This window comes from Peromyscus leucopus, chromosome 2, assembly GCF_004664715.2.
Source record: "Peromyscus leucopus breed LL Stock chromosome 2, UCI_PerLeu_2.1, whole genome shotgun sequence".
NCBI lineage: Eukaryota > Metazoa > Chordata > Mammalia > Rodentia > Cricetidae > Peromyscus > Peromyscus leucopus.
Genome location: NC_051064.1, coordinates 90,560,446 through 90,584,954, shown reverse-complemented (window position 1 = coordinate 90,584,954; position 24,509 = coordinate 90,560,446). Strand labels below are relative to the sequence as shown.

The following is a 24,509-nucleotide window of genomic DNA, read 5'->3' as shown; positions in this document are numbered from 1 at the left end:
GTGGGAAAAGCCCTGGGAGCGGTGGGGTGGGAGGCCGGCCGGGGGGAGGGCGGGAGGGAGGGCGGCCGGGCGGGCAGCATCCCTGCCTCAGGTGGCGGCCGCCGCCGCCGCAGGCCCCGGCGCTGCGCGGGGCCGAGGCCGCGCTCCGAGGAGGCGCGCAGGCGGCTCCCCCTCCCCCTCCGCGGCCTCCCCTCCCCCTGCCCTCCTCCCCGCGGCCCCTCCCCGGGGTTTGCGCTTTAACCGCCCTCCCTGCTGTCCCTCGCAGGCGCGTCGGGACACCCCGAGGCATCCTCCCCCGCCCGCGGGCCCGCCAGGCGCAGCTCGTGTCCGCGCTCGCATCTCCCGATCGCGGCTGCGCTGCTCCCCCTTCTGGTCTTGGGACTCCCGGCGTCGCCCCTCCAAACATGACTCGCGATTTCAAACCTGGAGACCTCATCTTCGCCAAGATGAAAGGTTATCCTCATTGGCCAGCTCGAGTAAGTGATTTGTAGCCCCGGTGTAGCGGTGCGGCGGCAGCCTTTCCAGAGGCCTGCTGCCTGCCTTCCCATCGTTTCTTCTCCGGTTCCTTTCTGTCCTTCCTCTCCCTCGCTTCCCGTTACCGTTACTTGGAACCCTTCATTTTAGTTTTCTTTCTTTTTTTTTTTTCCCAGTACTCCTCTGTGTAATTGTAAAATTCTAGGTTTTCCTTCACACCCGCGGCTTCCCTCCGGCTTGCTTTTGAGTCTCTGACAGGTGTTCTTCCCAGGAAATGTTTAGAGATGACATTCAGTTCATGTTCCATTGTAGATGAAATAATCAAGTATGGTTTTTATGTTTAAAAATGAGTGAAACCTTGAAATTTCCTTAAATTTTAGAATTTTGAATAAAATACAGGTCGTCAACGAAATAGGCAGTTTACAAACCCTTGTATGTCAGATGTGATTAAACTAGATTTGTACATATTTAATACAAGATTTACAGTTGGTGATGCACTTGGACCTTTTTATTCACATTCCTTGCCTTATGACCTTGAAGAAGTTGTTTTACGTTTTTTTTTTTTTGTTCTCCATAGGCAAAAAAAAAGGGGGGGGGGTTAGACCATACCCTGGGTTAACTGTAACCGGAGAAGTCTTAAGGACTCAAGATGTGACATGAAACACCCAAGCTCCATTTTCAGGAGAAAAAAAAAAGTGTTTTTTTTTTTTTTTTTTTTTTTTTTGTTAGTTTATAATGGTGCCTAGGATCAGAACATTGATGGATAGTACTTAAAGAATTTTGACTAGATAATTCAAAATCATTTAAAAAAATAAATTGTGGTGTTCTGAAATTGTAATTTTTTTATACAATTTATTTGTTTTTATTTCATTGTTTTGTTTTTCGAGAGTTTCTCTATGTAGCCCTGGCTGTCCTGGAGACCAGGCTGGCTTGGAACAGAGATCCACCTGCCTCTGCCTCCCAAGTGCTGGGACTAAAGGTGTGCGCAACCACGGCCTGATTCATTTATTTTTTTTCCTATACATAACTAATCTTTGAAAGGGTTTTCTTAAAAATGATAAATGCCATAGTTTTAATCCTGTCAGCAGGGAAGCTGGGGAAATCCCTTTGTTAGACAGAGTCATTACCCAGAGTTCCCCCGTCCATAGGTACACCTTTTTGGTAGAGCCTCACCTGAACAATTCTCAATCGTAAACTTTGTCTGTATTTGGTGTTCTCATTTGTTTCCTACAGGAAACCCTCTTAACTATTGCTTTGTGCATGCTTTGACTTTTACATGTATTGCAGACATCTTTAGACCTAAAGTTGAACTTCTTTCTCCTCCTATATGGTTCTCTTAATTCTATAACCATGCACTTCTAAAACATTGTATTTCAACTTTAACTAAGGCTTGCTGGACTTGGGAAGGTTTAAGGTCCTCCCCCCCCCCCACACACACACTATGGATATTAAGACATTCATGCTTATTTTGAGGTGTCGTAAAGTCCAGGGTTATCTGATACCCATATTCAGAGTTCCATGTAGTTAGAAGCCAGGTATAAATGCTTTAAAATTTTCTACTTTTGAGGGCTGGAGAAGGGGCTCAGGGGGTAAGAGCACTGGCTGCTCTTCCAGTGTGTCTTAAGTTCGGTTCCCAGCACTCACATCAGCTGCTTCAAACCACAGTGTTCGGGAGATGACTCCAGCTCAGCATTGGCATATTTGCACACATGTGCACATATTCATCACATGTGCGCATACTCATACGCAGACACATACACCTGTATTTAGTTAAAAATAGTTTAAAAAATAAAAATTTTTTTCAACTGCTGCTGGTGGTGGTGGTGGTGTGCTGCTGCTGCTGCTGCTGCTGCTGCTGCTGCTGCACACCTTTAATCCTAGCACTCCAGAGGCAGGTGGGTCTTTGTAAGTTCAAGGTCAGTTTGGCCTACAGAGTGAGTTCCAGGACAACCAGAGCTGTTATACAGAGAAACCCTGTCTTGAAAAACAAAAAACAATTTTTTATTTTTCTATACCATCCTCCCTATATCTTGGGTGATTAAAGAGTTAGTGCTACTAAAGGTAAAAATAGCCTTTGAAGGATCAGAATATTTTCCTATTGATTTAAATGGGTCTCTTCTTTTCTTTAAAATTTATTTTTCCTCCATGTAGCTCTGGCTGTCCTAGAAGTTGCTCTTTAGACCAGGCTCTGCCTCCCAAGTGCTAGGATTAAAGGCATGTGCCACCACCGCCACTTTAAAAATTAGTAATTTAAAAGCCTTTATGCTTATGGATGTTTGGCCTGCATGTGTGTCCGTACACTACTTCCGTGACTTGTACTGTACAAAAGATTTTAGATCCCTGAAACTCAAGTTAGACAGTTTGGAGCTGCTATGTGGGTGCTAGGAATTGAACCTGGATCCTCTGGAAAAGATCAGCAAGCATTCTTAACCACTGAGCCATCTCGCCAGTTACAAGTTCTGCTTTTAATGAGTTCATTTGGATTGGAATAGAATGTTTTTAATCTCTTCCCTCTCATTTTCTTTTTCTTAGAAGCAGCTGAATGTGTTTTTTGTGGGTTTTTTGTTTTGTTTTTGTTTTTTTTGAGACAGGGTTTCTCTGTTTAACAGCCCTGGCTGTCCTGGATTAAAGGCATGCTCTACCACAGCCCAGCATTTTTCTGACTCTTATTCTTACTCAAACATTGGGAAGTAATGCCTTCCTGTGTTTTACGTTTTTTAAAAAATTTATTTCTGTGTGTATGTTTGTATGCCATATGTATGTGAGTACCTGAGGAGACCTAGAAGAAGTGATTGAAAGGGGCTTATGCGGGTGTGAACCCAGATCCTTTGGAAGAGTTGCCGTGCTCTTAACCGCTGAGCCACTTCTCTAGCCTCCCGTTACTCTTAGATTTGTAGAGCTCTCCTGCAGGATTGAGATGCCCTATAGGAAATGCTTGGTGTCAAATGTGGTTAAAGATTAAGTAACTGGGATTTTAGGAAAGCTAATTGTGGTACACTGCCTTAAGATTTGCTATTGGGCTGGACAGTTGTGCCACAGCCTTTAACTCCAGCACTTGGGAGGCAGAGGCAGGTGGATCTCTGAGTTCAAGGACAGCCTGAGCTAGAGAGTTCCAGGACAGCCAGGGCTACACATAGAAACCCTGTCTCTGAAAAACCAAAAAAAGGGGGGTGGGGCATGGTATAGGTTTTGCTACCAAATGAGTTCTAGGGGGAAAAAAATCTTGCCTTTTAGAACTTATTTGAATGGATTTGTAAAATGACTTGATTTTGTATCAGATCCATTTGGGGTATTTTATCCTGAGTTCACTCGTGTGTTGAGATGCGTAACATTTAAAAAACTTATAACTTTTTTGATCTTTCTTCTAGGTAGATGAAGTTCCTGATGGAGCAGTGAAACCACCCACAAACAAACTACCCATTTTCTTTTTTGGAACTCATGAGACGTAAGTCCTGTTAGCATTTTCAGCTCAAATGACAGTTCATTTTGCAGAGGGAGGTTAGGCGTAGAACAAAAAGCAAGTGGAGATTTCAAATTTCAAGGGGAAGTGACGATGAAGTAGAAAACTTTACTATGTTTTTAAAGACAGGGTCTCATTATGTAGCCCTGGCTGGCCTCTTTTGTTCCATGTAGACCAGGCAAGCCTGAACTCACAGAGATCAGCCGGTGTTTGCCTCCCATGTTTGAGGATAAAATGCCACCGTATCTGGGCTGAGATAGTAAACTTAAAAGTGATCTTGAAATTTTATAATAAGCCTTTAAGTCCCCTTTAAAAATTTTTAAATTTATTTTTCAATTCAATGCTGGGGACATTTGTTGTTTGTTTTTGAGACAGGATATCACTGTGTATCCCTGGCTTAGAACTCACTGTGTAGACTTGGTTGGTATTGAGATTCATCTGCCTCTGGCTCTGAAGTGCTGGGATATAAATGTGCCCTCATGCCTGACTGGGCACTCTTGTTTTAAGGTAGAGATTTAAGACAGTACATTAAAGACATTAAGGGAGAAATTAAAGGGAAAGTTGGACACAGGGAATGAGGGGTGGAAGTGATCAGAATGTGCATGCTATGTACATGTATGAAGTTTTCAGAGTTAAAAAAAAGTGAAAAAAATAATAGATGCTATGTGATCAAAAAGTTATCCTCTTAGTAATATCCACTTTTTCAAGAGTGATGGCTGGCTACAAGTAGCAAGGCTTTGAGAATTCTTTGTTAGTAAAATAAGGACTACCTGGCACTGTGTTAGGTCTTACTAGCATCACAAATGGTGTGAAGGAGAGAAGCAGGACGCCCTGTGTGTTTCTGTGACACCAGAGGCAGTCTGTCTGACCTGCCCCAGGAGGGTGTATGGCTAGAGAACTGATTGGGTAAAGGAAGTTAGTATTCTGTACAGCGGAATGTTGAACTGTTTTCTTTCTTGTAACCACATGAGACTGATTGAAGGGTATTGTAGACCAGGCTGGCCTCAAACTCACAGAGATCTGCCTGCCTCTGCTCCTGAGTGCTGGGATTAAAGGTGTGCACCACCTTCACCTGGGAAGTTAATAATACTTTAATTTCAAAATAGGTTTATAATATTTTAATCTACAGTGGATATACATACCATTTACCTTTGGAAAGACAGTGCTGCTGTATCCATATTGTTGTGGTTATTAACTTCTAAAACAATTCTTTAAAATAAATTAATGATGAAGTAGGTGTATGGTGGTCTTTTGTGTTCCCAAAATTTGGGAGGGTAATTATTTATTTGAATTTTTAAATTTGGATTTTTTCTAAGATGGAAGTCTATTATAATCAGGAGTTTAGAGAGATGGGGAAGGAAGAATATAGATAAAGAAGTAGTAATTCAGGAGAAGTGTACTAACTCATAATTGATTAATTTTGAAATTTATTTATAGCTCTGATTGGCCTGGAACTTGCTGTGTAAACCAGGCAGGCCTTGAGTTCATAGACTGACCTGCCTCTGTCTTTGGATTGCTAGGATTAAAATTGTGCATCACCATTCCTGACCTTAAAGATTTGCTTGTGTGCATTTAGAGTAGAATTCAGTGGTTACTGTATCATTTTCCCAATGTACAAAAATCTGATTCTCCTTAAGCCTTTTGTCATTTATATATTTGCGGAAGTCAAGTTTTGAATACTAGACCCTGACCTCTTAGGTATACTGACCATGCATGGTATCTTAGACCTAGCTTAGTCAAAACTGATTTTTAGTAACTGGTTCTGATACGGACCCAGTTAAAAGCTTTTGCATTACTAGACCCAAAAGTCTAGGTCAGTGCTCCTCAACTTCCGTAAAGTGACTCTTTAATACAGTTCCTTATGTTGTGGTGACCCCGGCCATAAAATCATTTTGTTGCTACTATAATTATAAAATGGTTGCTACTGTAAAAATATAACTGTAGTTTTGCTACTTTTGTGAATCGTAATGTAAATATCTGATATGCAGGATATCTGATGCAACCCACAGTTTGAGAAACACTGGTCTATATGTTAACCTTGATTTCATAGTAGATAATCTCTCCCATTTCCCACAAACTCCTGATTGGCCTCAAATTCAAGTTCAAGTTCATGCTGTAATCCTTCCTATAAGTGTTTTTACGTTGGTGTACTCCAGATATATAATCAAAGTTATCTTTGTATTTCATTCAGATCATGCCATTTCCTGGTCCAAAACTTCACTGACTCCCTACTAATATTACCAATAACTTAAATGACGAGCTAGCACTGAATGCTAGTTATGAGGCCCTGTATGAACTAACCTGTGTTTACCCACTCAACTTTATGTTTTCTCTCTCACAGCTAAAACAAAACAGAAAGCAAACAGACAATAATGAAACAAAAGGGCCATTAAAAAACAAACCAACATGGGAGTCTGTGTTTCTCTTTTTAATATTCATTTATTTATTATGTATACAGTGTTGTGCCAGAAGAGGGCACCAGATCTCATTATAGATGGCTTATGGGCCACCATGTGGTTGCTGGATATTGAATTCAGGACCTCAGGAAGAGCAGCCAGTGTTTTTAACCTCTGAGCCATCTCTCCAGCCTGAGGGAGTCGGTGTTTCTAACCACAAGTTTTGATTGTATGTTAGTGCATGGTTTATGTGGGGGGGGGGCACAAAGAGGGTAACTTTGTGGGTTCGGTTTTTCTGTTTCTACCTTTATGTGGGATGGATCTGGGATCTAAATTCATGTTCTCAGGCTTATGTAGCAAGACTTGAATTACTGAGCCAACTCCCCACTCTCCATCCAGCCCACAGTGGTTTTTTTTTTTGTTGTTGTTTTGTTTTTTTGTTTTTGTTTTTTTTTCACTGCCTTGTTTCACCTTGCCTGAGAGTTTTCTGGAAAGGTTATGTTATCAGATATTGAAGTCAGATCTTAGCTCAGTTCATCCTGTTTATATTTATATTCTCTATTGAAATGATGCGTGAATTTTGTTTCCCTTCTTTTGACTACAATTAGAGAGCCCAAACAGCCCTATCTTGTCATCACTTAAGGGGCTGACATGTCCTAGCTTTTAAATATTTGATAATGGAAAGCTCTTGTGCTAAAGTCCTCTGTTTATGAATTTTCTGCTAACATACTGGACAATACTAAATACAGCTAGATTAGAAATCAGTCATTTACTTGTTACATGACCTTGGGCAGGCCTTTTCCTAATTTGCAGAGTAAGAATGATAATAGAATCTACCTTGGAAGTTTGGGGTGCATACAGGGTGTTATATAAAAGGCTGGACATGTAATATGTTTGGCATGTGCTAACCATTAAGTATTTAAAAATGTATCGCTTTGGGCTGGGGAAATGGCTCTGTCAGTAAGTGTGGACTAAGCGTGAGGACCTGAGCTCAGTTCCCAATATCCATGTGAAAACCCGAGGGCAGTGGTGTGCTTCCGTAACTAGCACTGGTACAGAGACAGTTGGTCAGCTCTAGCCCAACCTGTGAGCACATTACAAGGTAGAGGACAACTGAGAAGACAGCCTGGCATCCTCATTGCCACCTGCACACACACCTGAACAGAGGCATACTCAAACACACACATATAACATATTGTAAAGCTTTGACAGGTTCTTGATAATAATCTTTTCTTGGATTTATTTAAATTAATAGTGACTCATGTTTTGTATTATATATATGATATATATTTATAATATGTGCATATATAATTATGTATATTAGATGTATAAGTATATAACAAATGTATATTTATATAAATTTAAAATTAATAGTAACACATTGTTTCCTTTTTTCCTTTGGTTTTTTTGAGACAAAAAGTTTCTCTTTGTAACAGCCCAGGTTGGCCTCACATTCACAGAGATCTGCCTGCCTCTGCCTCCTGAGTACTGGATTAAAGGTGTGTGCCATCACCACTTGGCACGACATATTTTTTTTGAAGCTGCTACCTACAGTGTTTCTGAGGTTTTTTTTTTTTTCTCTTTTTTCTTTTTTAACTATTCTGGCTACCTGAAGCAGTACTCTTAGTTGAATTTCTCTGAAATCTGAAATTATAATAGTTATTTTGCTGTTCTTAGTGCTTTTAATATAAAAGTTGAATGTTAGCTGTAGGAATCTTAAAAATATATGTTGTATAAATTGTTTTAAAACCTGCCTAATTCAGTTTCAAGGTTGAAGGTACATGGGGAGTTAATGGTGGTCACACAGAAGAAATGAAGGAAGGAGTCATAGAATTGAGTTTTTTATTTCCTTCTACAATAGTAATTCCATCCAGCTTCTTTCTTAACTCCTACCACCAGAGCTACATGTGGCAATGTTAGGTGTGTCTTATGACTCCCACACCATAGGATGGACTGTGATTAATGTGAACAGAGCAGCAGGTCCATGGCACTTAGTGCCGCTCTGCTTGTGCATTTGATTGTCTAATGAGTCATTTCTCTATAAAATTAAATGCTGTTATATAGTATAAAGTATTTAAAGTTTTTAAAAAGTTGCTATTGTGGGTTACGGATGTTTTGTCTGCGGGCCTGTCTCTGCACCACATGTGTGCATGGTGCCTGCAGCAGCCAGAAAGGGCATTGGATCTCTTGGGACTGGAGTTGTGAGCCACTGTGTGGGTGCTGAGAGCCAAAACCTGTTAGAGCCAGTCCTCTGAACTGCTGAGCCATCTCCCTAACCTCTTCTATGGACTTTTTGAAACAGTCTCTTGTATTCCAGGCTGACCTTGAACTTGCTGTGTAGACAAGTAGGACTGAACTTCTGTTCTTCTGTCTGGTCCTTCTGCCTCTTCTTCACTTATGCTGGCGTAACAAATTTCAGTTGATGTGGCACTGGAGAGTGAACTCCTCCAGACTTTCTGTAGTGGAGGCAAACATTGACCCCGCTGTCCTACATCTGCAGCCTTTGATGGCATACTACAGTTGAATTTTTAGTATTTAGTTTTTGAGACAGGGTCTGTCTTCAGTGCCCCAACTGTCCAGGACCAGGACAGACCTGGATGGCCTTAAATTCACAGAGATCCTCCTGCTTCTGCCTCCAGTGTGCTGGGACTTAGGGTCACCACATAAAGTGTCTCTTGGGAATTGGTAGTAATACCTACAAACTAATCTGGACCCCATTTTACTGATTCTGTGAGGTTCTGTCCCCAGGGAGGGATTCTTTTTTCTTTTCCTGCATTAATGTTTTCAGAATAATCCTTTGACTCAACTCATTTTAGAATTGGCTAGGTACAAAGAATGTGCACCAACAGGCTTGATTATAGAGCATTTTTTTAAATAATAAAAGTGATATAAATAAACTAATTTTGGTATAACCATTCAGGGAAAAAAGTCTTTGTCAACAAATTTTTTATTGTAATTATTAAGTATGATGTCTTGGAATGAATTTTTTAAAGATTTATTTATTTTATGTATATTTGTCTGCATGTACACGCACATCAGATCCCATAGACAGTTGTAAGTCGCCATGTGGTTGCTGGGACTTGACTCAGGACCTCTTTAAGAGCAGCCAGTGCTCTTAACTACTTGAGCCATCTCTCCAGCCTTTGGAGTGAATTTTTAAAAATATTGAAAGCTGAAGCCAGTGCCGTAGTGGCGCACGCCTTTAATCCCAGCACCCAGGAGGCAGAGCCAGGTAGATCTCTGTGAGTTCAAGGCCAGCCTGGTCTACAGAGCGAGTTCCAGAACAGGCTCCCAAACAACACAGAGAAACCCTGTCTTAGAAAAACCAATACACACACACACACACACACACACACACACACACACACACACACACGTATGTTGAAAGAATAGTATAATTGGTAAAACTATGGATCATTTTTTGGTAGGATATGGTGTTCTCTCAGAAAATAAAAAACTGAGACAGTTGTCATGTTAGCCTAGCCTGGTTTTGATCTTGACATATAGGTAATGATGACCTTGAATTTCTGATCCTCTTGTCTGCCAACTCCTGAGTGCAGCATTACAAGTGTGTGCCACTATGCCTGGTTTGTGTTCTGGGAAAAAAAAATCACAGCAGCTTTAGTGAGAGAATTCGTTTCTTTCAGTTCACCCACTTAAAACTATAAATTCAGTAGTTTCTGCATTTCCAGAAAGTACTAGAGAGATATCACATTAGATTTTAGATTATTTATCATTTCAAAAGAAACTGCTACCTAATGATGGGAAACTGCTACCTAATGATAGGTACCTTCTGTTTCTCCATCTTTGCTGTGGCTGAGGCAACCTTCAAACTACTTCCTTGAGTGTTTCATGTAAATGAAACCATTTAATGAGGTCTTCAGTCACTATTAATTTTTTATTTAATATAGTGTTTCAAGATTAATGCTTTAGCCATGCTTCCCTTTCTTATTTACTGCCAACTAATATTTCGTTGTCTCATTTTACCATGTTGTATTTATGACTTAATAGACATCTATGTTTCCTACTCTTGGCTGTTATGAATAATGTTGATAAGAGCACTTATGCATAATTATTTTTTTGATGATGCTGGGATCTAGCCCTGGGCTTTGCATATCCTAGGCAAGCTCTCTACTCCTGAACTCTATACAGTCATCCATTGTGTATGCTTTGTGTGGACATACGTCTTCACCTCTCTAGAAACTAATTCTTGGTTTGATTAACAACTTAATGTTTAATCATTTGTTGAGAAACTGCCAGACTGCTTGCAGAACATTCATGCATAAATATCCCAAATTCTTCATTTTAGTTTTTGCTTTTTGGCAACAGGTCTGATGTATGTCATGAAGGCCTCAGACTACGGAGCTGAGGATAGCTTTAAACAGATTCTTCTGCTTCTACCTTTAGAGTGCTGAATTAACAGGCCTTTGTCATGGTACCGTACATGGAGTGTTGTGGTCCTGGGAATGAACCTAGGACTTCCTACATTCTAGACAAGCACTATACCAGCTGAGCTATATCCCAGCCATAAATTGTTTTTATTTATATTTCTGTGATTGGCTAGTGATGCTGAGTGTCTTTTATGTGTGAATTAAAAAAGATCTTGGGTTGGGCAGTGGTAGCGCATGCTTTTAATCCTAGCCCTCGAGAGTCAGGAAGATCTGAGTTTCAAGCTAGCCTGGTCTACAGAGTGAGTTCCAGGACAGCCAGAACTACAGAGAGATGCCCATGATGGGATACATCTATAATCCGATACTCGGGAGGCAGAGACAGGCAGATGTCTGTGATGTCTAGGGCAGCCTGATAGACATAGCCGGCTAGGGCTACTTAATGAGACCCTGTCTCAAAAATTTTTGTGTGGGGCTGGTAGTGCTGGAGACATGCATCAGTGGTTAAGAGACCGTAACTGCTCTTAGAGATGACCCAAGTTCCCATCGCTTATGTTGTGTGGCTCACAACCGCTGCAACTCCTACTCCAGGAAATCTGATATCCTCTTCTGACATCTGGGTACTGTACTCATATGCACAACTACACCTTCTCCAACGTATACAGGGAATTAATAAAACAAAAATCTTTAAAAAAAAAAAAAAAAACAAAACCTTTATAGAGTTATGAGTTATTTAGGTTTATAAAGGTCTGTGTGGTTGGAGGGATCAAAGGGACGGGTACTTTTAGAAACCAGCAGAATTTAAGTTTAAACACTAACCAAGTAGAAGGAAAGCCTGTAAATTTTTAACTATTTCTGTGGAAGTGGCATGCTGCTCTACAGAAGAGTTCCAGGACAGCCAGGGTAAAAAGAGAAACCCTGTTTCACCCGCCCCCCCCCCAAAAAAAAAGATTATATTAGGCAATGTCCAAACACTGACTCAATCCCTTATCACTAATCTTCATACTACTTAGTACTGAGGCTTTTTTTTAAAGACTTTATTTTAAAATAGTGTATATGTGTTTTGCCTGCATGTATGTGCACTACATGTGTGCAGTACCCATGGAAGCCAGAAAAAAGCATCAGATCCCCTGGAACTAGAGTTATAGATTATAAACCCATGTGCCATCCATGATGCCTGGCCTCTGTTTGACTGATTTTAACTTTATTCCTATATTTAAAGATACAAAATTAAAAAGGATATGCTATATTTCCCAGTTTAAGATTATTATATCCAGCAATGTCACACACCCCCCCCCATAGGGTCTCTCTGGGTAACCCTGGCTGTCCTAGTACTCGCTCTGTAGACCAGGCTGGCCTTGAACTCAAAGGCGTACACCACCACCTCCCAGCTACCAAGAATCATTTCATGAAAATTTTGTGCAATACTCTACCAGGGATAACTTTATTAGTTCTTTAGTATAGAATTTCAGCAGAGAAATAATTTGTTAGATATATTAAACATTTTTTAAGAAATAAACAGTCTTTGCTTTGGGTAAAATACTTGTGTATAACCATCATAGCAGAGCAGTCAGACATACTGTGCCCATGTTTACAGAGTTGATGTTCCTTTTTATTTAGATTTATTTTTATTTTCTGGGTATGGATGTTCGCAATATAAGGGCATTGGGTCCCCTGGAACTGGAGTTGAAACAGTTGTGAGCTACTGTGTGATTGCTGGGAACTGAACTTGGGTTCTCTGCAAGAGCAGCAAGTGCTCTTAACCACTGAGTCATCCCTTCAGCTCCAAATTGACAGTCTTTCTAAAGAACATGTAGGGAGATATAAGGGATATCTTGAAGAGTAGGTCTAAGTACATTAAAACAGTTAATGCTCATTATTCGTGGATTTTTATTTACTTTGAGGTTTTGAAACAGGGTCTCATTATGTAGCTCTGGCTATAAGATCTTCCTGCCTCTGACTCCCAAGTGCTAGAATTAAAGGCATCTGCCACTACACCTGGTGCAGATTATTATTTTTTAATTGCTCACTCACTTTAAAATTTAGTGTAACCACAGACCACATAGATATGACCAAATGAGCAAAAAAAGTATCTGATACAAACATTCCTAATTAAAATAATGTTCTTATACTACAAAAACATAGTCTGTCTAGTTGAATGGAGTTTTGTGTGTTCTGGGGTCATTTTGATTTTTAAACTAGTCTTACAGTAGTAAAATGCTGTTTAGTAGTTTCTAAGTGCATGAAGGCTGTGCTTTATTTTAGATTAAATCCATGTTAAATAAGCTTTGGCTATGAATTTAATGTTAAAAAATTACCAGTAATCATTAAATAAGCTATCTTTTAGTTTTTCAGGACAGTTTCTCTTTGTAACAGTTCTGGCTGTCCTGGAACTCACTCTGTAGATCAGGCTGGCTTCGAACTGAAAGAGATTCGCCTGTCTTTGCCTCCTGAGTGCTGGGATTAAAGGTGTGCGCCACCACCGGCCCCGGCCTAAATAAGCCGTCTTTAAACTGAAACACACATTAATGAAGGTTAGGTATTTGACTGGATTTTGAAAATGTTTTGATTACAGGGATTTAATCATGTATGTACTCTGAAGAGGTATTAGTTGATGTTTACTTACCTTTTCTGTCAAGGATAAGAGTTGACTGACTGTACATGTGAATGAATAAAAAGATGTCTGATTCCATCATTGAGGAAAATTATTTTTTGAACAGAATTTCTTGTAGCCCAGGCTGGCCTCAAACTTGCTTTATAGCTAAGGATGGTCTTGAACTCTTACTCCTCTTGCTCGCACTTCCCAAGTGCTGGGATCACAGGTGTGAACCACCATGCCTGACTAAATAAATGAATTTCATAACACTTTTTTTTTGAGACAGGGTTTCTCTGTGTAACCGTCCCAGTTGTCCTGGAACTCGCTTTGTAGACCAGGCAAGTTACAACTTACAGAGATCTGCCTGGCTCTGCCTTCCAATTGCTGGGATTAAAGGCGCGTGCCACCACCGCCCAGCCCTATTCCTTTTTAAACATATATTTATATGGCATTCTTTGTTGAGACTTTTAGGAATTATGTAATGTGCCAGATGTTGAAATGAACACATTTTGATGCATTTAAATGCTTAATACTAATCATGTTTCAGTTTGTTATGGAAAATAGCCAGGTTTTTATTAACATAATTGTTGACGTTTCTGAGGTACAGTGTGGTTCTTTGATATGTGTATATTATACAGTGGAGGAAATCATGGTAACTAGCATCAATTATCTGTTTCTTTGGTAAGACCCTTTGAAATCCCTTTTAGTTATTTTGAAATATACATGGTATTATTAATTATATTTAAATCATTTATTATTACTGTCATAATATGTGTTTGAGTACAGACATTCTGTGGTACTCTGGCCTTTGTCTGGAGGCCAGGAAAACCTGCGGTGTTGGTCCCTTCTCTCTACCTTGTTTGAGACAGCATCTTTCTAGGGTTATGTTTTTGTGCTGCATATGCCAGACTAGCCTTTTAACTTCGGAGGATTCTTCTGTCTTCCTCTCCTCACAGTAGGGCACTGGGATGAGAGATAACTGAGCTGCCCCATTTAACTATATATGGGTTCTGGGGATTCAAACTCAGGCCCACTGAACCATCTCCCTAGTCTGTTTTAGCCTTTTATATTTGGTTGGTTGGTTAAGACAGGGTTTCTCTGTGTAGCCCTAGCTGTCCTGCAACTTGCTCTGTAGACCAGGCTGGCCTCAAACTCAGAAAGATCCATCTGCCTGCCTCTGCCTCCTGAGTGCTGGGATTAAGTGCTTGTGCTATTTTAGCTATTTTTAAGTGTACAACAGTCAGTGGTGTTAAATACATTTCACTTTTTATGCAATTTTAAAAATATAATTATGGATCTGGGTAATTGTTAGTGGATTTTATAAAAGTATTTCTAGGCTGGGAGTGTAACTTGGTGGTAGAGAGCTTGCCAATCAATCATTAATACTATAAAAGAAAAATAGGGTTTGGCATTAGATATGACTTTGTATGAATTCCTCTTATCTCCACCCCCACCCCACATACACAGGGAAAATTTGTAAGTAAGCAGCACCTGAAGAACATTTCTAGAAAGAGCATTCTAACCACCTTACCCTGGTGAAGTTGCTGTCACTAATGAGATCACTAGGAATTAGAATTAGTTTGTATGAGCTGGCTATGATGGTGTGCCCGTTTAATCCCAGCACTAGATAGGCAGAGGCAGGCAGATCTCTTGAGTCTGTGGCCAGCCTGGTCTACCCAATAAGTGCTAGGTCACCCAGGCTACACAGAGAAACCCTGGGTTGAAAAACAACAAAAACCAAGAAACTAGTTTGGATATATAAAGTGTTTATTGTCGCGTGTCACCTAGTAGCCCAATACATATTTAATGGAGGTTGCTTTGCACTTTCTTCTTCCCTTTCTGTTACAGTGCTTTTTTAGGACCAAAGGACATCTTTCCTTACTCAGAAAATAAGGAAAAGTATGGCAAACCAAATAAACGAAAAGGTTTTAATGAAGGATTATGGGAGATAGATAACAATCCGAAAGTGAAATTTTCAAGTCAACAGGTGAGTCATTCTATTAAAATTTACTGTTATTTAGTGTTAGAGGAAAAATATTGTCATTGTAAAATACACATCCAATTAAAGTACCTCATGAATTTTAGATTGTTATGCTCTTTTTTGGTTGAACATTGACATTTTGTGTCTAAATTTATTCCTAATTGAATGACTAAATAGATCTCAAAAATTGGGAAGAACTTGGCTGCTTAGCTTTTTTTGATTGACAGTAAAGTTCATTTAAACTATTATTGAATTTAAAGCCATAATTTAATGTCTTGTTAGATTTGGGGCTCTAACATTTTTTATTATTGCATGTTTGATATGTGTGGGGACGTACATTATAGTGCATGTGTGGAGTTCAAGTACATCTTTGTTAAGTTCTTCATTCACCTTTACATGGTTCTGTGGATGAAACTCAGGTCAGCAGGCATGCATCAATGAACATCAGACACCCTTCCATGCTGAGCCATCTCACTGACCTAATTGTTTTGCAAACTTAAAGCATGTGCCCTTTACTTTTTTACAGATTTATAGAATGTTACTAGAATGGACCTCATGAATTAAATATGTAACAAGTATTTATAGCCCCAGTAGAAATTCTACCTATTAATTTTTTTCCTACCTACTCTAAACAGCCTCCTGCCAGAGCTTTTAATTTATATGTGGCATTACATTTTCATAGAGTGGTTTGCTTTGTACATGGTTTGTTCTATTCTCCTTTTTCCTATTTTCGAGGTTTCTCTGTATAGCCCTGCTTGTCCTGGAACTTCTTCTGTATACTAGGTTAGTTTCAAACTCAGAGATTTGCCCACTGCTGCATCTCAAATGCTGGGATTAAAGGCATGCGCCACCACTCCATGTTTGTTCAGTTTTTATTCTGTAACAGAAATGGTTGTTTTTCTTCAATTTTTTTTCCTGTCTTGGTACAGATACAGATTTAATTTTACTTATTTTGTGTTTATATGGGTGTATGCATAATGTATGCATGTGTCAGAGTACAACTTTGTGACATTGGTTTTCTCTCCACTTTACCATGCTGGTGTTGGGCTTGCTCATCAAGTTCCTTCACCTGCTAAACCATCTATGTTCCCCATGCTGCTTTAATAATGTGTTCCTATATTACCAGTTGCACTCGTGAATATTCAAAAGCTCTAGAACTTAGGTAAAATGAGCCACTATAGCTGGCAGTGATGATGGCACACGTCTTTAATGCCAGCGCTTGGGAAGCAGAGGCAGGTGGATCTCAGTGAGTTCAAGGCCAGCCTAGTCTATAGAGTAAGTTTCAGGATAGTAAGTTTCTCTGCACAGAGAAAACTTGTCTTGGAAAACTAAGGGGGAAAAAAGCACCACTATTTATACTAGGACCAGAGAACTTCCAAAGGAGATGTTTATGAAACTATGCTTCACTTTCTCATTCATCAACAAAAAACTTTTTAAAGCTCTAGGTAGCAAAAAACTGGAAAAGTATGAATCACCCTAAAAAAAGTGACCATTATTCAACTCTTAAAACTGACGATGAAGCTGTGGTCCTGTATGCCTTTAATTACAGCTCTCAGGGAGCAGAGCCAGGTGGATTTCTGACTTTGAGGCCAGCCTGATCTACAGAGTGATTTCCAGGATAGCCAAAGCTACACAGAGAAACCTATGGGTGGGGTGGGGGGCAAAAAATAAAAAAATCTCAAGCTTTTTCATGTGCCATACTGTTTATTGCCTTTGACAAATTTTTAGATGTTCTGTAGAGTTTTGATATCTTTCCTTGTTATACCAAGCCTTCTTTAGATGGTCTTAACATCTAATTAGTATATGTTATGGTACTACGCATAGTATCCTGTAATTGCTTCTGTACATAGTATCATGTTACTGCCACAGTCCTTACTTACAGTGTGATCAACATGCTGATTTGATGCCTGATGGAGTTCAAAACAGCCGGGTGGTGATGGCAGCGCATGCCTTTAATCCCAGCACTTGGGAAGCAGAGGCAGGCGGATTTCTGTGAGTTCAAGGCCAGCCTGGTCTACAGCGCAAATTCCAGGATAGGCTCCAAAGCTACAGAGAACCCCTGTCTTGAAAAACAAAAACAAACAACAACAACAAAAAAAAAAAAAAAAGAAAGAAAAAATTAATTCGAAACAAAGAAATTTGGCCACTGTGACTTAAAACATTTTGTAGTGTTAGGAGCAATATTCAAGGAGATTTTACATTATTTTATTCCTTTACAAAAGAATTGATCAGAAAGTTTTGGATTTTGGAAACATTTGGATTTCTGATTAGGCATGTTCAATCTTCAGTACTATTTTAGGTGATGATCCACCTCCCACCTCCAGTTTTCCTACTTTGTTGATATAAAGCTCAGGCTGGCCTCCAACTTAGAATTCACCTGACTCACTCTCCTGAGTGCCCCTATGTCTTGCCAAAACTGATTATTTTAATTTGCCTGTTTTAAAATTTTCTGAGGCAAGGTGTCACTCCATATCCTAGCTTGGCTTACAAGTTGTTTAGCTTAGGGTCGTCTCAAACTTGTAGCCATCTTCCTACCTAAAATGCTGGGAATTCAGTAGCAATACTCCCTGCTTTAAATTCTAAAAATTATATATATTAAATATCCTTTGCAACAGAAATTGGGGTATTCCCTTAACTATGTAAGTTTTTGATTTTGCATGAGTAGAAAAATTTCAAGTTGGGTAAGCCATTTTTTAGAAATTAATAATTTATGCTTCATAGGCATCAACTAAACAGTCAAATGCATCATCATCTGATGTTGAAGTTGAAGAAAAAGAAACTAGTGTTTCAAAGGAAGATACTGATCATGAAGAAAAAGCCAGCAATGAAGTATGTTTTATATCTTTTCTGATCTAAGAAGAAAGTGTATTTATGGATAGTAGTATTGCATATACTGTAAGGGAGGAATAGGCATGGGGCTGTCTTGTACTGCCTGTGAATTTTACGATTATTGCAAGAAAGAAATTTTAAAGTGAGTTGACTGGCAAATTAGGAAGTAATCTTCGAAGTATTTGAAAAGTGAATGAAAACAGCTTAATTTCCTCAGATATTAAATCTGCTTATATAAAATAGCTTATGCATCTTTAATATGCACACTTTTAAGTAGTTTTTAGATTTCCTATATCTGTGCTTGTGCACTTGATGCATTCCTGTTGTCTGTGGAGGGCATTGGGCATTGGATACCCTGGAACTGAAGTTAAAAATGGTTTAATACCATGTCCTGGTAACTGAACGTGAGTCCTGGAAGACCAGCAATTGTTTTTAACCACTGAACTTTCTCTCTAGCCTTTGGATGGAAGTTTTTATTTGAAATTGTTTTTATGTTCGAAACAGGTGTAACTATAAGGTGGGTTACTGTTTTTTAGAGATACTGTTTTTCCTTAAAAAAAAAAAAAATGGACCTGGAAAGATGGCTCAGTGGTTAAGAGTACTGACTGCTCTTCCAGAGGACCCAGGTTCAATTCCCAGTACCCACAGTTCCAGTAGACCCAACACCTTCATACAAGCATAGATGCAGGCAAAACACCAAAAATGGAAGTGCTTAAAAAACATTAGACTGAAAAAATTTTAAACCTGATTTATTCTCACATCATCATTTGAGTAGAGATGCTCAGCCATTGTAGGCTGTTTTGGTCATTGCACTATTGCTGTGAAGACTAAGGCATCTCTTACAAAAAAAAAAAAAAAAAGTATTGAATTGGGACTTAGTTCCAGTTTCATGACGGGGAGCATGGTGCTGGAGAAGTAGCTGAGAGTTTTCTATCTAGATCTGCAGGCAGCAGGAAGAATGAGAGACACTAGGCCTGCTTTGAGCTTCTGAGACTTCAAAGCCTATCCTCGGTGACACTCTTTCTCCACCAAGGCCACATCTCCTGGTCCTTCTCAAGTAGTGCCACACGTGATGACTAAGCATTCAAATATGATCCTATGCAGGCCACTCATTTAACCTCTGAAAATAGCCGCAGGTATCCATAAGGCTGTTGTTTTCTGAAGATGCTAACTGTTGTCAATATGATAGTGAGAACTAACTCCAAAGGTTAGCATGACAGGAGATTTCATCCTGCGCTATCAGTGAAGCACGTCTGTGACTTAGTTTACAGAAATTTCTTACACACTTGCATAATATATTCAGTTTCATTTGTGTTTTTTGCTAGTTTTGCCTGCTTTTGTTTTGTGTTTTAGGATGTGACTAAAGCAGTTGACATAACCACTCCCAAAGCTGCCAGGCGAGGAAGAAAGAGAAAGGTAATTTCTTTAATACACCATAAGAATTCTAAAAGAAATTTTACTTAAACTGAGGCAGAATGGAGATAAGGAAACCTTATTCACACTTGACCTGTGCCCTTTAATTTTTAAAGGCTAATAAGCTGGTTACTTTGGTGAAGTTTTTTTCTTGGTGATAAAACTATGGCATCCTTAGGTTCAGCTGAATGATGAAAGAGTCAAGTGAAACAGTTTTCACTCCTTTCAACCTTCTGCCTCATTTTCTTTTCTTTTTTGGTTTTTCAAGACAGGGTTTCTCTGTATTGCTTTGAAGCCTTTCCTGGATCTCGCTCTGTAGACCAGGCTGGCCTCAACTCACAGAGATCCGCCTGCCTCTGCCGCCTGAGTGCTGGGATTAAAGGCGAGTGCCGCTGCCGCCGCCGCCGCCACCACCACCACCACCACCACCACCAGGCCTCATTTTCTCTATAAAATGAAAAGTATATAGTCACATTCTTGATTCTTTGATGCAGTGAAATAGTAAATTCCTGATTCTTCAATTCCCGCACGAGACTGGTGTCCATTGTGCTCGGGTACTGTTGTGAGAAGTGAGAGCGGAGTAACAGTAGATAGAGCCCAGGTAGTTCGTAGGCTTTGAATTCAGGGTGAGGTTTTGTTCCCACCTTTCTCTGACCGAGTTAGTACACCCTAGACATTTGTATGCCAAAGACAGAAATGAAGCCAAGAATTTAATGTCTTAGGAAGTAAATAGAAGGAAGCAATTACAGTGGCTTTTTGTCCTCTGGTGTACAGTTTTAAACAAGGGGCAAATAAAGGAGCAGGTCATCTGAAGGTATCTATTCAGACACATATGGAGGAATTTCAAGACTTGCGATGCATATTTTATTATTGATAGGCTTTAAAGTTGGATGGGAATGGCAATAAAACTACAATGTTTTTCTGAAGAAATGAAATTATGGGAAATCATTGAATCATTTAAAATGTTACATGACTCCCTTTTTTTTTTTTTTTTTTTTTTTTTTGGTTTTTTCGAGACAGGGTTTCTCTGTGTAGCTTTGCGCCTTTCCTGGAGCTCACTTGGTAGCCCAGGCTGGCCTCGAACTCACAGAGATCCGCCTGGCTCTGCCTCCCGAGTGCTGGGATTAAAGGCGTGCGCCACCACCGCCCGGCTGACTCCCTTCTTAAGACAGTGTGATGATAGGCAATTGTATTAGGGAAGTGAGATCAGATCAGTGAGAAAGTCAGAAATTTAGAACTGACTTCACTGGCACAGTGAACAAATGAAACAGGTTTCTTTTTTTTTTTTTTTAAATCAAAATAAAATACAGGAATGCTTAATTTTCTTGAGTTTTGCTGTATTGCACTTGCCATACAAAGTGTTTTTGTTGTGGTGGTCGGTTTTTTTTTTTGTTTTTTTTTTTTCCCTGTCTCTTTTGAGACAGGGTCTTTTTGTATATCCTTGGGTGTTCTGGAACTCATTATGTAGACCATGCTGGCCTCAAACTCAGAGAGATCTGTCTGCCTTTGCTTCCTGAGTGCTGGGGTTAAAGGCCTGCACCACCATGCTTGGCCCACCTATCGTTTTATAAAGGTTTGTGACAACTCTGCAGAGATAGTCTTTCCAATAATATGTGTTTACTTTGTGTCATGTTTTATTCTATTCATAAATTTTGTTATATGTGTTACTTTGGTCTAATGATCTTTGATAATTTTTTGAGGCACCACAATTGCTTAATATGAGATAGCATCGTTAATTGATAAATTAATGACTGCTCCCCTATGGGCCAATCTTGGTCTTAGAATAATACTGAGATTAGTCTGTTTGTAAAAGGCCTCTAGGTCTTCATGTGGAAAACCTCACAGGCAGGCCTCTTTAAACTAGAAGCTACAAATGATTAACCTTAGTAAGCAGGGCATGTTAAAGGCTGAAGTATGCTGAAAACCAAGCTTCTTGGGCTTGTAAGCCACATTGTGAATGCAGATACAAAGGAAAAGTTCTCTACAAAATTCAGAATGCTGCTCAAGTGAATGCTGGAATGATAGAGTGCAACAGATTCACTGCTGCTAAGGCCAAAGTGTTAATGGTCAGGATAGATTAAGCCTAGATTAAGCCAGTCAGAACGCTTCTGTAAGCCAAAGCCCAATCCACAGCAAGGCTGAGGGAAGTGAAAAAAGTACAGATCAACAGATGAAGCTATTCTGGGTTAGTTCATGAGATACAAACCAAGGAGCTGCCTCTACAACATAAAGCTAGCTACAGGAAGTAGCAGGTGCTGATGGAGAAGCTCCATTAAGTTACCCAGATGTAGCTAAGATAACTGAAGAATGTGACCATGCTCAATGAAATCTTCAGTGTAAACAGCCTTACTTTGGAAGAAAATGCCATCTAGGAATAATCAATGTCTGTATTCAAAACCTCAGAAGACAGACTGATCATTAGGGTCTGGAACTACTAGTGACTTAAATATGAACCCATTTTGAAAACCCTAGGACATTTAGGACTTAAACCAAATGAACCTTGACTCTTCATTATAAATGAAACAAAGCCTGGATGGCAGCTGTTCACATGGTTTGCTGAATGTCTTAGTCCTACTGTGGAGTACTGCTCTGGGAAAAAAAGACTACTTTCTAAAGTTGTTAGTGACAATGCACCCGGTTGCCCAGGTGCTGTGATGTCATGGAAATGTACAGATAGACATATTTTCATACCTGTGAATAAATTAACACTTGTGCATGAGCAGTGAAAGTGATTTCATGGTAGAGTCTCCTCCTGGTGAAGATACTATAAATGTTGAAATGACACTAAAGGATTTAGGATATTAAATGGCTCATAAAGCAGCAGCAGATTTTGAGAAAGCTGACTGCAGTTTTGAAAATTTTACCTACTGACTGCAGTCTGTAGGTAAAATATTAAAAAGAACAATCACTGCATAGTACACAGAAACATTTTGTGCATGGAATAAATCAGTTGATGGGACAGATTTCTTTTTTTTTTTTTTTTTTGGCCTCATTTTAAGACATTGCCACAGCTCTTCTGCCTTTAGTAACTCTACCATGCTGATTAAGTTGTAGCCATCAACACCAAGGTAAGGCTGTCTATTTGGCAATATGGCTAACTGACGGCATAGGTGAGTTGTTGGAATTTTGTGTGTGTGTGTTGCTCAAACCTGGGGCTTTCAACATGCTATAAGCAGAAGCTTGACCACTGAGTGAATCCCCAAAGCCCTGTTTACTAGCACTTTTAAACCAATGAGTGTTTTTGTTTTGTGGTGCTGGGACTCGGCCAGTGCTTGCACATGCTGGGCAAGAGGTTCATCGCTGAATTACATGCCCATCCTTATTAAGTATCCCTAAGTTGAGGTATGTGCATTGTTCTTTTTAAGACAATATTTTCATATATCTAATAGACTACAGCATGATGTACATGTAACTTTGATATGTATTGGGTATTTGTTTAATTGCCTGTAATGGTTAAGGTGAAGGGGATGTAACAGTGGCCTAGTATGATCATAGTAGGTCATGAAAGGCCTTTCTAAGGAATTAGCATTAAATTCCAAAGACACAGGCCTTATATCAAGTTATTTATTTTTGTTAGTATGAGGGATGGTATTTAGACTTTCAGACGTTTAAGTGATAGCTGATTGAAATAAAATGGTAAAGAGAATGGAGGAGAATGTAGGAAGACTCCAAGGTGTTTGCTTGAGTGACTGTATACTAGATATGGACACAGACATGTTCGTTTGGGGTCAGAAGAAAAAGTTGATAATACCTATGATAATAGTACAAAAGATGGAAAAGATAAAACCACTGGTATAAAGGTAAAATGTTAGAGGAGGTCAAGAGAAAATGTTTGCTGGTGTAGATGCAGAAACTAGAATTGGAATGGTATATAATAGAAATGAGGGAAGGTGCCTCTTCGAACCGTCAAGAGGAACCAGAAGTTGTCTATAAGCAACAGAGAGAAGAATTTGAATAAGGAAGTTAACAACAGTGCCCAGTACAAAGGATCTAGTGAGATGTTTGGTAATTAGCCTATTCAGGAGATTTCACAGTTTCATGTAGGTAAGTGCTAGGGACAGAAATGAGATGAAGCAGATTGGAGAATGGTACTATATATTTCAAATCTCGAGAAACAAAAGAAGTACTATACCAGTGCATATAAAGGGAAACATTTAATGTGAAATAACAGTAAAAATCTTACCATTTTTCCTAGCAAAACTAGGAAAAATTGATAAAGGGATTGATTTAAGAAGGAAGAGATGTGCTCACTTTGACTCAAGGGAATTCTTTCTAGCTGTACTTCCCCTTCTCCCCCATTCAGTTAGATCAAGACTTTAGTTCAATGGATAAGTGACTGAAAGTTTATGTTACCTATCAGGGCTTGGAGTAGAAGGTCAAAGGACTAACACCAGATTTGAGATGCCAACTTTAAAGGAAAGTATTTCATGTTTGTTACCCATCCCACCCTGCCTCCTAGGGCTCATCAGCTTAGTAATCTTCTGGGATTTGTGAAACAGATGTAGCAAAGTCATCAAAAGGGCTGTGAATAGTGGATCCATGTTGCATATGGAATGGCGTTAGGAAAGAGAAAAGATAGTACAGTTGAAAATTGTGATAATAAGAAAGAATTAGAGGTTTCAGTCAGATATTAAAATTATAAGTAAAATCTAGAATGTGAACATTAAAGATATTCATGCATATATTTCAAATAACTGAATTAGTCCTTTCTCTGGTCAAAATATTTTCATGAGTAATGGCTTTTACTTGCATGATTTTGCACTAATAGTGATAAATGTATATCCATGGTAGGGCCAATCTTTGTTTACTATTAGAGTTGATCTTTTTTACTATATTAAATAGTCATTTACTGTCTGTTGGTATGTTCTCAAATGATCCATTGTACCTGTAATTCTTACTTGCTTTCGACTTATTTCCAAATGCAGAAAGGGTAAGTTCTTTTTGCCCTGAAGAGCTGATTGATCTGTTTGAA

General features: G+C 39.3%; 1 protein-coding gene across 5 annotated transcripts in view; it reads left to right on the top strand.

Annotated features, from left to right (window-relative positions):
• The window catches only part of Psip1 (PC4 and SFRS1 interacting protein 1), a 39,835-nt gene that overhangs the window by 287 nt on the left and 15,039 nt on the right, over positions 1 to 24,509 (top strand). For all 5 annotated transcript variants that reach the window (XM_028873283.2, XM_037202696.1, XM_037202697.1 and 2 more), the window contains exons 2-6: positions 266 to 476; positions 3,843 to 3,919; positions 15,163 to 15,301; positions 18,017 to 18,124; positions 19,478 to 19,540. In XM_028873283.2, the coding sequence (XP_028729116.1) occupies positions 405 to 476; positions 3,843 to 3,919; positions 15,163 to 15,301; positions 18,017 to 18,124; positions 19,478 to 19,540 (459 nt within the window). In that variant the 5' untranslated portion in view covers positions 266 to 404. The remainder of the gene's footprint in view (positions 1 to 265; positions 477 to 3,842; positions 3,920 to 15,162; positions 15,302 to 18,016; positions 18,125 to 19,477; positions 19,541 to 24,509) is intronic.